General features: G+C 40.7%; 1 protein-coding gene across 1 annotated transcript in view; it reads left to right on the top strand.

Annotated features, from left to right (window-relative positions):
• LOC138112053 (uncharacterized) overlaps nt 1-15,609 on the top strand; it is a 54,386-nt gene that overhangs the window by 38,480 nt on the left and 297 nt on the right. Inside the window, 18 exon segments of the mRNA XM_069018741.1 lie at nt 2,423-2,495; nt 3,429-3,565; nt 3,968-4,099; nt 5,567-5,607; nt 6,294-6,336; nt 6,966-7,038; nt 7,233-7,402; nt 7,543-7,623; nt 8,339-8,376; nt 9,038-9,173; nt 9,858-9,994; nt 10,412-10,634; nt 11,325-11,439; nt 11,759-11,896; nt 13,108-13,215; nt 13,748-13,939; nt 14,411-14,577; nt 14,959-15,145. Coding sequence (XP_068874842.1) covers nt 2,423-2,495; nt 3,429-3,565; nt 3,968-4,099; nt 5,567-5,607; nt 6,294-6,336; nt 6,966-7,038; nt 7,233-7,402; nt 7,543-7,623; nt 8,339-8,376; nt 9,038-9,173; nt 9,858-9,994; nt 10,412-10,634; nt 11,325-11,439; nt 11,759-11,896; nt 13,108-13,215; nt 13,748-13,939; nt 14,411-14,577; nt 14,959-15,145 — 2,191 coding nt within the window.

Below are 15,609 nucleotides of genomic sequence, written 5' to 3'. Positions count from 1 at the left end.
GAACAACCTCTGTTTAAACAAGACTAATATCTTTAAAAGGATGGTCTTCAATAGGCTTTCTCTACATATGTCTTGCTAAAGCACAAGTTCAAGTTTACTGCCAGTGTACATGGCAAGAGCTAGGAAATTATGCCATTTATTCTTACAATAGTATGGCAGAATCTTAAAGTTGATTTTCAACACCTGATTTCCTGAATTAATCTCTCTTCTGGCCTCTAGTAAAAACTAGTAGATTCCCAGGAGACTTCAGACATGAAATCTTTCCTCTAGGAAATGAAAGGACTAGATGTGCTAGAAAAGTTTCTTTACTCTTCCTCTCTCTAGTTTGAAGCCATTTAGTAATAATTAGGAACTCTCCCTTGTTCTCCTTTGTGATGAGTAAAGTTGCTGAGCAGCAGGCATTGTGCTCACAGTTTAAGGAGCAGCCAACCTTTTCTTGATTAGCTGAATGGAAAACCCAAAGATGAGAAAATATACCCCCAAATACAACTCTTCAGGGGTCACAGCAGTTTCAGAAGAACACACCAAACACCTCAGATATTTTAGGCAAAACTCACAAAGCTGACAGGATTTTGGTCATTTGTTATTTATAGCTCTGTGATGTCTAAGCCAAGGCTCCTTGGTCAGGAAAGGGCACCTCCACATGCCTGAGTATTTTATTCAATCTGCACTGCATTCTTGGCACATTGGGATCACCATGAAGGTGGCTTCAGGGAATCTGATCCATGAAACTGAGTTAAGCCCTTCCAGGAACTGCCTTTTCCAAAGCCAGCCACTGGCAGCATCAGTTATTGGTTCTGTAATTACTGAGCACTTTCTGTACCTGCCTCATTTCTGTGCCTTTAGGAGTTAGGATTTAGACATGAATTCAAGTGTCCTTGGTGGTCTGATTCACAGCTACTCTTGGGACCCTTTGCAGTGGTTTGACATCCTTGATTTGCACATCCAGTGACCTGCTGTGCAGCTGAACAGTATGAATGTTCTTGGTGCCTTTTCCTATAACAGGATACTTTGGTTACCTGGAGACTGATTTTACCTGTTTCTTCATTAGCCTATTTGCTAACTGCCGCCAGTCTCAACAACATGTATTCACTAGCCCTGGTTGCCTGCATTGATACACTCAGGTTAAACATTTGGAGTGACATCACATGGACATATATTCCATTAAGCCTATGAATGCTGATGCACTTCACTTTTTATAATACTATTAACACAGTACACACCAAACTGTTCTGCTCACAGTCCAACTAAAATTCTTGCTCTCCTTTCCTGCAGTACCTGTGTCACACTTTTATCTCAGTGGGTTTAATGAAGTCAGTGTCATGCTAATGCCACTTCAGGGCTGGCAATAGTCTTTCATTGTCATTTTGCAGTATAGGTGGAGTCTCTACCTGTCCATGGCCCCGTAGTTGTGCTAAGTGACTTTTAGGTCTTTTGGAGCAAAAGTTTCCTGCTGATTTATATTCCAGCATGTTGTATCTTTCCCCCCCCTATCCATGGTGGTAGAAATAAAAGGTTATATGGAAGTTATTTATTTGTTTATTTCATGGTAAAGGGAGAGCAGATACGAGCTCATGTTTGGACTCCAATATAAGATCAGAGCAGCAATATGAGAGGCTAAGAAGTCATGCATGAGGTCAGAAACATGGGCTAATATGAAAGAGGGAAGCCAAAGGGAACAAACAAGAGTTTCTTATCAGGTGTAAAACATTGTTTACACTTCTTATGCAAAACAGTGCAAAGAAACTTGAGATGTGAAGAGTTTACCTACTTCAAAATTAGAGATAAACTTTTCACAATAAAAAAGTCAGAGGTGACCTTAGCTCACAAGGGCAGCCATATGCCTGTAAATGAAAAACACATGAATAGTAAGTAGCATGGAGGAAGTGCAAAGCAGCAATCTCTTTCTCTGATCCTAAAATCTGTTTTGGGATCGGAGGTCAGCATTCAGCTCTGCAGAGTACTGTACATTTAAAAGAGCAGGAATATGAGAAAATCATATCCCATAACCCAGGAGACCAAATGTATGTAATGACTGGATAAAAGTAATCACCACAATAATACTTTTATCACTTGAAAAAGGTCTGAAGCATCTCTTCATTTTCTACCTTGGAAATTTAAAAAAGCTGGGACTGAATCTTAGCACTTTGTGCAGTAAGATTTTAGATTAGAAACAAATAAATGCCCTAATAAGATAAATCCTCAAATCATGCTACAGAATAAAAGAACTATTTCAGTCTAGTCTTGATTTAGATATTAGCAGGGAAATAAATGTATTGGCCCTTTCATAATCACATAGAAAATTCAACTAAATTGTTCCTGATTTGGGTGTTTATCTCCCTTGATCACTTCTGTCTTCTAAATATGCTGTCTAACTTTAGCATTCATTCCTGTCTTTTGTACGTTTTTTTTTTCCCTGCAGATAGAATCCTCTCTATGTTACTTACTGACTGTAAGAGTCATAAGAGCAAGAAATATCCACCAGGCAGATGTCTGTGAGTATCTGCAGTGCACTATATAGTCCCTGTCACCTCCATGGGCTAATAGCCAGTCCTGCTCCAAGAAAAGGTGCTTTCTAGGTTTCTTCCAAGAATGGAGAAATTTCCATCATTGGTGTGCTGGTTCCAGCAATGAACACAGTTTCCTTCTTTGCATCAGTCCTTGTTTTGTGGAGAGGTAACTCCATAAGGTCACAGCTGTGCCTATCACACACATTTCTCTGTGTCCCCAAAGGGAGCAGTAAAAACTCTGCGGTCTGTTGAAAGCAAAAAATGGGGAAAGATCTCCCATGTTTTCCTCTGGAGTATATTTATGTAACAAAGAACACAAAATGGTTGCACTAATTTAGTAAATACTGAAAGCTGAGTAGCCTTATCTCAAATTTAGCTTGTACTCAAAGCTTTCTCAATGCTAAGTAATCCAAACTACCATACCCTAATTCTCTGTGTGCCAGCATTCCCAGATAAAAGCCCATCAGATGTTGTTACATTTTGTAGCTCCTCATATGCCGGCCTGGAACAAAAATATAATAGAAGATTGTATCTTTACTCATGCAGAAATCAGGAAGCTTTTTTTAATATTCTGTTTGGCTAAAAGAGAAGATACCACTTTGCTTCCTTAACACTTGCTGCATTTGTCCTGGATTTTTTTTATCCTTGGCTAAACTGATTGTTTGATGACAAAGAAGGAGGAGAAAGCCCTTCCCGTTTAATGTATTTATTATATTTCTCATCCCATTTATTTAAAGAGTCATGTCACCCTTCTTTTTTCTCCATTCCTCCTACCTAAATGGTAATGTTTATGTTGAACAAATATGCCAATATGTATCATAGTGTCTCTCTTTGAAAACAAAACTTCATATTGTTCAATTCATTCCTTCGTCTAGAGCAAATTCTCATTTTAGAGGTGTTTGTGTTTTTAACATACAGTGAGCCATACTGATTGCTACGTGAGCCTTTGGCTGCCAACTGCTTCAAATGAAAAATTTCAGACTAAAGCCATCAAGAATTGCAAAGATCCAGTCTGGAATGAAACCTTCTACTTCAGGATCCAGAGTCAGGTTAAGGTACTGAACTGGGACTTTTCTGGTAACTGACCTAGGGAGCAACTGAGAGGTTTTATCCTTTTGCAAAGGGACATAAGCAGTTTTCTCAAGAGGCAAGGAAAGATGCAGAAAGATGTGAGAATAACTCATATCCTCATGATGGTTTTCCATGCCATGAAAGAAGATTTTCTCCCTCAGGCATGGACAGAATAAGGCATTTGAAATGTCTGTGATTTCCTCTCATTCCACCCCATAGGCTGGTGCCAACACGCAGTTGATTTCCTCTCCATTTCCTTCCCTTCCTGTTCTTTTTCTTTATGTCCTCCCACTTCTCACAGCAGCTGACTAAAACAGTTGTCCCCAAGATATCCTGCTTCAAATAAAACCTGACACATTCCTAAACTCTTTTCTTTCCTTTCCCAGAATGTGCTGGAGCTGGCACTCTATGATAAGGACGTGGTTACTCAGGATGACCACCTCTTCACAGTGTACTTCGACATAGCCAAACTTTCCCTGGGAGAGGAAGTCTTCATGCACTTCAAGTGTGATTCACAGGTGAGGTCTGAAATAAAAATGGAATAGCTTGGCAAGAATGTGTTTGTTAGCTTTTCTGTCTAAAATACTACTTGTAAAATTTTGCCTTTTTTCCTTCTTGCGTGTCAGCTGCATAGCCACATAAAAGTAAGTTGTTTTTCTCCCTGACATGGGAAAACCTCTTCACACCTGGATCTGTAGGCACATGGAAGGGTTTGGTGTTGGCCACAGAGGCTCACAAATTTCAGGTGTCTTGGCCAAATTGTCACTTTGCTGAGCCTGCCCCCATTGAGGGTCAAGGAGGGTGTCCATGCCTGTACCTGATGCTTTTGTCATAACTTATTACTTAGCCTAATAATTAGGAAGCTAAAACTCTGTGATCAGAACTAAATGTCAAACCAGACTAGTTGCTAATTATGGACTGTGACATGGATGTTGAAATAAAGTCTAAGCCATGCCACCCAGCTTGGCAGAAAGAAATAATCCTATTTTGAATGTTCAGGGAGACTGAAAGTTGTACATCCCACCTCCCAGCATGTTCTATCATTCTCCTTTTCCATTTCCCTTCTAGTTTCTTGTGCATCTGTCGTGCACCATTCAGTTGAGGAATTACCTTATCTACACACACCCAAGCTCCACACTGCAGTTCTTTAAATGCCTTATTTGACAATTTCATTCCTTGCAAAATACCTAAGCAGTGTGCGGACTTCCACTAAACTCTGGTGAAATTAAAACTTTGGCTAGTTGTAACCCAGCTGATTACTTTGAGTGGTTACAGGTGTCATATCCAAGCCTTTTCTTATTGTATTTGCACAGCTACAACAGTTAGAGCTCATACCCTTCAAGCCTTTGTAATTTTTTTTGTCCTGTATTATTAACTTTTTGGTGCCTTTAATTCAGTGGGTAATTTGAGCAACTAAGTAGCCTACAGCATGATCTCACTTCACTGTTCATCACCCCTTCTGTCTCCACTTTTGTCTTCCTCTTACCTGTGCTTTCTTTCCCCTGGGGATTATACTCTTTTTCACCACTTCACAGACCAGGCCTTAATGTCAAATTTACATTTGTCTGTCCCAAAGCCCTCAACTTGTTGCCAGACAAAGATGTTCTCCTCTTCCACAACTGCTTTGCATGTCACCATTTCTCCTCCTGACACCAGAAGGCTTTGACTCTCTCCGTCAGCAGATCCCCTTTCTCTTTGCTGGCAGACTTGGAATGAGACAGCATCTCCTCTGAGGTCTGTCCTTCAGGCCCCTGCAGAAGCAGGCAAGCCAAACAATTTCTGTGTTAGAAACTGCTATGACAGCCATCCACAAGCTTCCTATCAGTAAAGAATCTTGAGGTTCAAGATGTGAGGTGGTGTGTGCCTCTATTTTAAATGCTCTGCCTGTCACAAACAGTGCACACATACCTAGATTGTGAGAATGAGAACTTGCATTATGAGAACTGCCAATAAACCAAAAACATTTTCCTTTCTTTATTTTCCAGAGACAAGAGGAGTTGGAGGTGGGATTTGCCCTGGATAATATGTGAGTAAACATGAAATGCAACATAACCTGAAGCAAAAAGAAACAGCAATTCAGAGGCATGAAAGAATCTGGTCTGATTGTCCAGAGTGCATCATTCCCAAGGAATCTGTGCTATGAGCTGTGTCGACAAATGGGAGCATGCCAGGATGACCTCCCACGAACTTCAGGCAAACAGGGAGAACATCCTAAATCCTTTTCTTTGTCTACTGTAGTGAACATTATTTAAGACCAGAATGTTGCTGGTTTGTTATGCATTTGTGTTTGAGATCAGCAAGAGGGTCCACCCCTTCGAAACACAATATGGAATAATGCACTGGACTTGTGATCCAGAGCCCTTATTGTTCCATCATTCAATGAACTGTGGTTTTTTTAAAATTGGATTCTATGTAACCATCCATGGCCTCAGCTTGGGACTCAGCATATAAACACTACATGGTTTGGCCTCAGAGCACCTTTGGCATTTTTTTTGCTGAGCTCCAGGACTGAATGAGCCAGTAGGATTACAATTGTTCCCTGACATAGTAGAGTGAGGAAAGTTGTTCAACAGGTTTCCTGGGACTTTTCTTTCAAATCCAATATGCAGCTAAAAATATGCAAGAGGAAAATCAGGAGAAGGGTGGGGCTTAGGAACTATACTGTAATTTTAATGAGTTATTATAAATGTATTCTTTCTTTCTGGGTCCTAGTTCAGGCCCTCCTGAAACCATCATTACTAATGGAGTGTTAGTGGTGAGTGTTGTATTTCATCATCTTTCTTGTCCTGCTGCCACACTTGTTTCACTTGACTCACAGTCATCATGACAACATACCCCTTGAATGAGAAAGCCAGCACTGAAACATTGCCCTTTCCCACTTCACCATGACACATCCTTGTGGATGGCACCTCTGGAGAGGCTGTGACTGGAACAGCATGGACATCCCCCATCCCAAAACCCCTTTGCTGTTGCAAAGGAAACATGTGGAAGTGGTTTAGGTCTGAGACATCAGTGCAGCAGTGAATTCTTCCTTAGACATCACTCCTCCCAAATTCCCATATTGCTGAAGTGAGAGGGTTTGTCCTATCCCATGCACATATCATGTCCTGCATTCATAACTGTGGATTTTACACAGCGACTTCTCACCCCTGACATTTTCTCATTTATTATTTTTGTTTGCTCATGAATTTTTTTAATATCAGTCCTCTGCATCTCTGGGACCCTGAAAGCACTTTGTCCTTATCTTCTCCCTTCTGCCAAGCCATGTTCATCCACACTGCACTCCCACCTTGCCCTGGTTGTGTCCTATTTAGACTAGGAAACAGAATGTCACATCAGAAAATTCCCTGCCATGAGGTATTTTACTGTTCATGTCTCTTACAGTCTCGAAAAATCTGCTGCTTAGAAGTTCAGGTGGTTGAGAAGAAGACAAAGAAGAAAAAGGAGAAGAAATCAAGTAAGGTTATTTCTTCATCAGCTATTTTTAACTGATGTGCTAATATTATGAACACAATTGGCTTAATGTAAGAATTAAAAAACCCCAACAAATCCAAAACATGGGAACAGCCTTGTGATAGACTCTGTAAGAATTTTTGTTTTCAGTTTTGATGAGAAAACTAATCTGTGTCTGCTTTTGTGTCGTTTCTTTAGAAAAAGAATTCTCCTTTAAAGTGCAAGGCTCTTATGAAGGCACCCAGGACATTATGCTGGGATCTAATCTGGTCTTCAGCTCCTCCTCTCCTGCTAAATTCCACTATGCCAGATACAAGCAGCCAATGCTGGATGTTACACTACCAGGGAAGAAACGACCTCCCTCCTCAGTATGTTACAACTGAGCTTTATAAAATATAATAATGGCATGTAAAATATCAAACACCACAAATAGTAACATTAATTTGCATTGTGGGCAGAGAGTAACGCTCCTTACAATATAAACCTGGGTTTATTTGTATTTTTTCAGCAGTCATATGTGTATGATACAGGTTCTCCAAATGTGGAACTTCATTCCATTCCAAGTGGAAAAAACATGATCTTAGCAGAGGTGAGTGCCTTTTTGTGGGAGAGGCTGAGAAACCTGACTGTGGAAGTCTGCATCCCCCTGATGATTGCCATGGTACTTTCTGACAGTGAAAGCCTGCAGACAAAAACACCACAGTCTAACAGTAGGTCATTCAGCAATTGAGCCAGGTTGTGCCTTGTTCTCTTTGAATAGATGTGGGTACATGGGGCATCTTGCTGCTCCATTTGAAGCTCTGCTCTTGTCCTTCTCACACACCAGTGGGGCACCTGAACTGACCGAGGTAGCGTCAGACTCCTGCTGATGCTGACCATGCTTTACAAAGCACTTTCAGACTCATGGTTAAAAAAATCCATATAGAATGAAAGGATCATGACTGTTGTGGGGTATAAGCCACAGAAACGGGGGAACAAATGCTGCTGTGTAGAATCATAGCGTGGCTGGAGCCTGGCTGGCTGCCTAAGAGGTACTGTCAGTAGAGACAGGTAAGGCATAAATTATCATTACTCTGTAAACAGCACTTATCCTCAGATGTTACATTTACTAGAAAACGTTAGAAATTACTGAACAACTTCCCTTTCAGTAAAACACAACAGTCAATTTGCATAGGCTGCAGGATTATTCAGAGCTCCTGATTTGTACCCACATTGCTAGGATGGCACAACCTAAAATTCCTCCTCAGGCTGCATGGAAGAAGCATGTTGTCAGCACTCACATTGCTCACATTCTTGCTTTCCAGGGTAAAGGATTTGATTTATATGCGAAGGCAGAAGACTGGTAAGAGACTTGGCCCCTCTTGGAGGTTAACTTGTACTTAGTTGAACTCATCTCTCTCTAGGCTCTTTCCTGGGGAGGAGGCACTCACAGCAGGACAGTAGGTCGTGTGACCAGGTGATGTGGTATTCACATGAGCTGGAAGCAACTGTATGTAGTGTAGTGTAACACATGTACATAACCTATACTGAGACATGAGTAATGAAAAATATCCATAAAATAGAAAAAATAATACTACAAGCCAATTATGCTACCCAGTGTTATGCTCAGCACAGTCTTTTACCTTTTCTTTAACAATGGGCAAGATCACCTGGCATTGTTGATTATGAAGTAGGAAAAATTTCTGCCTAATTCAAGAAAGTATGAGAAGTTTTTCCTACAGCTCTCAGTGCACACTAAAATATGAGAGAATCCAGAGAGCAGGTATCTCAGAAATTAGCTGCACGAATGTCTTCCCTTTAGGTTTTATTTTGATAGCTGCTTAGAAATTTATCAGTCCCTTTTTCTATCCTTCTTTCATGTAGCATTGTATACCTGCTTGGGAGTGTAGGAAAGGGACCTAAATGTATTTTGTGGATCAGGTTTATTTTATTGCATTGGAAACTCTGAGCTTGTCTACCAATAATAAAATGGAATATTCTTTTTTTCCTGATCTCTGCTCCAGCCCAGACCACCTTGATGTGCGTTTAGGATTTGACCTCTGCATACAAGAGCAAGACTTTCTATGCAAAAGGCAGAATTATGTTATTCCTGCCCTTAAGAAGGTCCTGCAGCTGGAACAGGATCTGCTGGACCATGAGGTCTGTAGGGAAAACATTTAAAACATCTCACGAGTGCTTAGCATCTCACTCGTGAGTGAGAGCATAATGGCATAATATGACCTCTTTTTCTTCACAGTTAAAATTTTTCTTTATCTTTCCTCAGCTTAAAACTTCTGTATGCCTCCAGTATTGCCCCATCCCTCCAAATTCACCCTGCTGTTTGTGTCCTTTGCAGTTGCTATCCTGATTTTAACCCTTTTCCTGCTACACCTTCCTTGGAAGCCAGACTAGGTATTCCTTATACAGGAATGGATTCTTCCACAGTCTTTACCCTATTATTGTTATCCTTGTTGATAGTCCCTCCTCTCTCTGACCTGTGAGATTTCTTTTTAATTCCTGCTTTTTCAACTGATTGTTTTCTCTCTTATTGTCTCTTCCGGTTTGAATTAATGCATTTTTATTTGTTTCATACCAAACATCTGTGTTGAACACAATGGAAACAAGTGTCAGACGTCTACGCAAAAATTGTCATTGCTTCTATTCCTGTTCTCCTTTATAAAATAAATGGTAGCTTATCTTTCAGTAGAAATAATTTAGAAAGAAGCCTGTGCCTAGGCAGACATGGTGGTGTCAGGCTTTATGTATCAGGAGGCCTCTGCTGAGAGCCACAGTCGGGTGCAGCCACTGTGTGATGCCGGCCCTTTGTGTCCCTGTGTTGCACAGACCCCGGTGGTGGCCATCATGACCACGGGAGGAGGGATGAGATCCTTGACCGCACTCTATGGCAGTCTGAGGGGGCTCAAGAAACTCAATGTCTTGGACTGTGCCACGTACCTGACTGGCTTGTCTGGTACTACATGGTGAGTAGGACCAGGCAGCCCTTGGCTGGAGTCTCCCTGATGACACCGACGTGCTGAAGGAGGCTGGGGCTGACATACAGTAGTCTACCTATAATAACTTCTCAGCAGTCCTACTTTTTGATCTTATTCCAAAATTGACAGAATAAAGTCTTTCCATGGGGGGAAAGTCACATAATTTGCAACTACATGAAGACAAATGTTTTTCTAAGAATGGTTTATGGAAAATTGTTCAAGCTGTTTTGGCAGGGATAATGACTGGGACTTCAAAGGGAACATGACAGTTTCATAGGGAACTGAAGACAGGAAACCTTAATTTCAAATCCAGAACTTAAAATACAAACATAAGATGTAGCTATTACCTACCTCAAACCCTGGCATGCTTTTTTTGCCTCTTCAATATGTATTTCCTCTTCCTAGGACCATGTCAAACTTGTACAGAGATGCTGACTGGTCACAAAAGGATCTCGACAAGCAAATCAGTGAGGCTCGAAAACATATGACAAAATGCAAAATAAATTCATTTTCCTTGGAATATCTGAAGTATTACAAAAAGCAGCTGTGTCAACGGAAAAGAGAGGGCCGCAAAACGTCTTTTATAGATCTCTGGGGGCTTGTCCTGGAGTCTTTTTTGCATGATGGGGTAAAGTATGTCATAAAGCAGCATTTACAGTGGCTTGCCAGTTCCTGAAAATTTATTTCTGGAGAAGATATTTATCTGTTTGCTCTGAGAAAAGCAGTTTGTTACGAGACGGTGCATGCAAATGCACAGCCATTTCCAAAACATTTGGTGCCAGCCTTGTAGATACTCATCCATGGTGGAAATCAGCATGCTTGGTTGTGAAATTTTGAATATGTTTTTCTGAGAAAACTCCAAGACTAACATTTTGAAACAATATTACAGTTTAAGAATTGTTTTTCATATTCTGCAAGTTACTTGTTTAGAAATAACAGAATTGCAGACATTATGCATGCCCATGAGATGTTAACAAAAGGACCTGCAGACTTTTGAAAGGTATGAGGTCTTACATAAAGTTGCAGCATAATGCAATAATGTGTTTTATATCAAAAGTATTGCTTTCCATTCTTTGTTGTTTCTTTCCATTTTCATCTTAACGCATCATCAAATAATCTGGCATCAGATTGGATGTCTGCAGGTATTTCAGTAACAACACTCACGGGAATTTTGAAAAATATGGAATATTTCAGAAGATAAGCCAAGCACACGTTATACATTAGAGGCAGGAATTTTTCTGCCCTGCAAGCTTAGATGAAGAGAAAATATTGCCATGCTAATTTTTGTCTCAGTGTAACCATATTTCTGGAATCACAGAAAGACAACCACAGACTCTCTGATCAGCAACGAGCCATTGATCATGGTCAGAACCCACTTCCTATCTATACTGCAGTTAATGTCAAGAACAACTATAGCACTATGGATTTCAAAGGTAATTAGGAGACTTCTGGGAGTCGTTTATATTTATGGTGGTAAATCGTGGAACAGTCTTTTTAGACAGCCTAAAAAACCCCCTCTCATTTGAGGACCATAACCTCAGCTGATGTGTATTCATATAATATCCTTGTGGTCAGGTACAAGTTAGACTGTCTATGCAAGACCCAAAAATATTCCAAAGCCTTTTCATGTTCATGAGTTTTCATCTGCAGCATTCTTATAACTCACTGCTATTAGTCCAAAATATTAGACACAAAAATGGTTTTGAGGGCTGTAATAAAACATTGCTCTCTTCTTCATGTTGTTTTTTACAGAATGGGTGGAGTTCACCCCATATGAGGTTGGATTGCAAAAATATGGAGTTTTTGTTCGCGCTGAGGATTTTGGCAGTGAGTTCTTCATGGGACGATTGATGAAGAAGGTCCCTGAATCCAGGATCTGCTTCTTGGAAGGTAAGCTATTAAAAACAGCAAATTATTTTATTGCTTGTTCTGTTTTGAGGGCTTTGGTTTGGGGGTTTTGTTTGTTTGTTTTTTAACATGAGCTTTATAAACTACACATGAATAAAGTATGGTGCAGGACTAACAGAGCAGTTTCACCAGAGAGGATAAGTATCTCTTTGTTGAATTATTACTTACTATAATGGATTCAGTTTACAGTAAGGAAGAAAATTCAAAGGGACAGTCAAATAGGTATTTACATTCTTAAACCCAGTTTTGAATTAAAATATAGTATGGCCTCCAGTACAACAATAAAATTGAGGTCTCTGGGAATCCATGGTTCAGCTCATGCTATTCCAGAAGGCTGAACGTCCGAGCCTATTGCCTGTCTCACAGGTAGTCAGTATTTTGTATGCTCCCTATAAACACTTTACATGAGCCTTCATACTGACCCTCGTCTGCATCAGGGTGTGTTTGAGCATGCCAGGTCCCCCTGCTCCAGTCTTTAGGCCATGTGTCACTGGCTCCAGTTTCCACACTGCCCAGGCAAGGTTGGGGGGAAAACAACACAGCCATCCTTGAAACATTTTTGTTGTTGACTGAAGCAGAGCATGGATATGTGTTTTCCTGACAAAGAGAAAGACTGTCAGAATCATGACTGATTTCACTTCTCTTTGACTGGCCACTCCACTGAGCAGGAAGGAGACACTGTACTATTTTAGCCTGAGTCTGTGATGGATTGTCACACATTTGCACTCCCTGAACTAAAAAACAGTGAGAACTTGAGCCCTAATAGATAACCAAAGAAATTGCTTTTCAAGCTCAAAAATGCATGGTCAAAACTGATCCCTTGGTTTGTTAACAGGCTTATTCTCAAAAAGGGAATCCTACAGAAACAGAGGCTGTAAGGTTATGTTGTAGTTATGCCCTTGTCAATATAATTCCACATCAAATCTCTTGGATTGCAAGCTTTCATCCTTTCTTTTTATACAAGCTTCATGATACTTGGGTTTTTTTCCCTAAGTACCTTCATCCCTAAGTACCATAAGACAAAAACTGGATACCAAAAATAAGGTTTAAAAACCAGCAGCCAAATTAAAATGACACATCATGTTTTTAAAACAAAATAACAAAAAACAAACTTCAAAATTTCATCTCATTATAACAGTTTTGAGATTCATGATATGTGCATGTTTGAGTTAGAAATCTCTTTCCTTTTCCAGGCATGTGGAGTAGTTTATTTTCATTCAATGTGTTATATATCTGGAATTTGTCCCATTCCTCGGAAGATTTCTGGCACAAGTGGACCCGGGACCAAATTGACAATATAGGTAAATGACCATACTTCTTTCTCACTGTGTATTTATTGTTAGATGGAGTTAGATGTCTCATACTGCAAAGTACAAATCAATAATTTAAAAATCTCTGGTCCTGTGATCTGTCAGGGGTCAGCACTGATGTTGGTAGATAATTAAAATGTTCATAAAGAATAAGACTGATCTGTAAATTATTAATAAAGCAAAATGATTTTGACTGCTTCAAGTGGGAGCTACAGTAATACAAAGGAGCACAACAGCTGTCCTTTTCCAAAGCCTGCATTCAGTCTGTTCCACAGATGATGTTTGGAGCAGACTCTCATTGCTGTTTGACGCTGTATCTTGGGGGCTTTTATCCAAGCCCAGACTGTGTAAGGAAATGGTATTTGTCTAGTAAGAGTAGCTTCTTATTTTCTGTTTTGTTTCGTCTCTCGTGCTTGTTGGTCCTTTTAAAAAGAGAAAGCATCAGGGTTTATTACTTACCTTGACTTCTTGAGGGCTGACGCTGCTCCAGGCAGGTGGAATTTACTCGCTTTTCCCCGGGCAGAGGAGGAGCCCCCGCTGCCGGTGAAGCCGCAGGAGCTGCGGACGCGGCTGTTCACGCCCCCCGGGCCCCTGGGCAGCGCCCTGCGCGCCGCCCTCGCCGACCGCGTCTGCATCGCCCAGGAACACAACTTCCTGAAGGGCTTCCAGATGCACAACGACTACCTGGAGAACCCGCACTTCTGCAGATGGAAGGGTAACAGGAGACCTGTGGGCCTGGGGAGAGAATAAACAAACTGAACAAAACAACCCCCCAGATTTGATATTAAACCCGTTGTCTGAGCTTGGAGGCCAGGTTTGGGCAGGATCTCTGTTAGATCGATCTGTGATTGATCATGCTGCAGGATATAGCATGGCGTGGTGTTGAGCTACGTGTCAGTGGTTTAGCTGGTGGCACACACCTCCTGAGGCTGGGCCACCCGGTCCTTCCTCTCTTCAAAGACACACTCAGTGGGGAGGCACAAACCCCCTTCATGAATGTTGTTCCTGCAGGTCCAAAACTGCATGTGACTGGAGCTGAGAGGGCGGAAGAGAAGGCATATGGCAAATCTCCCTTCCCCAAGGACTGTAACCAGTTACAGCTCTGTGGACATGGTGTAAGGGTGGAAAACAGGCTAACAAGTTTTTCACTATTGCACTTAGAGCAAGAAAAAATTTTTTCTTTCAGATACTGTGTTAGACACATTTCCCAACCAGCTGACACAATCAGATGAATTCCTGTCTCTGGTAGATACTGGATTTTTCATCAATACAAGCGTCATGCCACTTTTAAAACCAGAAAGAAAGGTGGATGTCATCCTGCATTTAAATTACAGCGCAGGATCCCAGATACAGGTGACAGTAATTGAAACAGTCTTTATTTCTTCTTCAATATGTGTATACCTAAAATTTTTTAACACTTAGGTGCTTTTTATATTGGTCCTACTAAAAGTCTTAACCTTTAACATTTTTATCTTGATGATGAAGTGTGATACATCATTTGTAAACTGCACGTATTCTTGTTTGTTCATCTTGTACAATAAACTGTATTGTGCTAAGACTCAGCAAAAAAATAAAACAAAAAAACTTCAGTGACACAGTGCTTTCCATCAGGGGTTTAAGAGCTTTTGCACAACAAGCTTAGAAACTGTCCACTTTGTTACTGGACTCCAAGAAATCCTGAGCCTTATTTGAATCTTATTTTAAGTCTTACTACTGCTCTGTTCCCTGATCCAGGCTTTGGACCAGACCTGCAAGTACTGCTCTGAGCAGGGAATCCTTTTTCCTAGGGTGGACTTGAGTGAAGAAGACAGGAAAAAGCTGAAGGAGTGTTACTTCTTTGATGGTGCTGAGACTCCAGGAGCACCAGTGCTGCTATTTTTCCCACTAGTTAATGATACCTTCCAAAAATACAAAGCACCAGGCAAGTATTCAAACATGTTAAAAAGAAGGTTTACATCATGGACAGCCTATTAAAAGGAATATATTTAATACTCCAGCTCTTAAATTTCACTGTTGATTCTTTTCAGTACATCAAACCTTTCTGTTGCTCAAAGTTAATTTTTTTTAACCATGTCAGATTTGATGCCAGGGCTGTGATGTTTCAATCCCTAAGCTAGTTATCTTGCAGGTAATTAGTTTGCAGGTAACTTTGATGTATCTACTAATATGTACATCCATAGATACATACTGTAGGTACCTTCAGGTACAGCTAAGAACTACACTGCAGACCCATGTAAGAATAATCACCTTTTTTTCTCCCCTCATCCTGTGAAGCCGGTGGTATCCACTTGAGCCAGGGACTGAGCTGTCAATTTGAATAAGGAACTATTTGGTTTTTTACAAAGAGAAACCCAAACGGGTAATTGTGAGCTCTCTCTGTGGAGA

Source organism: Aphelocoma coerulescens, chromosome 5, assembly GCF_041296385.1.
Source record: "Aphelocoma coerulescens isolate FSJ_1873_10779 chromosome 5, UR_Acoe_1.0, whole genome shotgun sequence".
NCBI classification, from domain to species: Eukaryota; Metazoa; Chordata; class Aves; order Passeriformes; family Corvidae; genus Aphelocoma; species Aphelocoma coerulescens.
The sequence above is the reverse complement of the archived record's forward strand: the minus strand, read 5'-3'. Positions and strand labels throughout refer to the sequence as shown.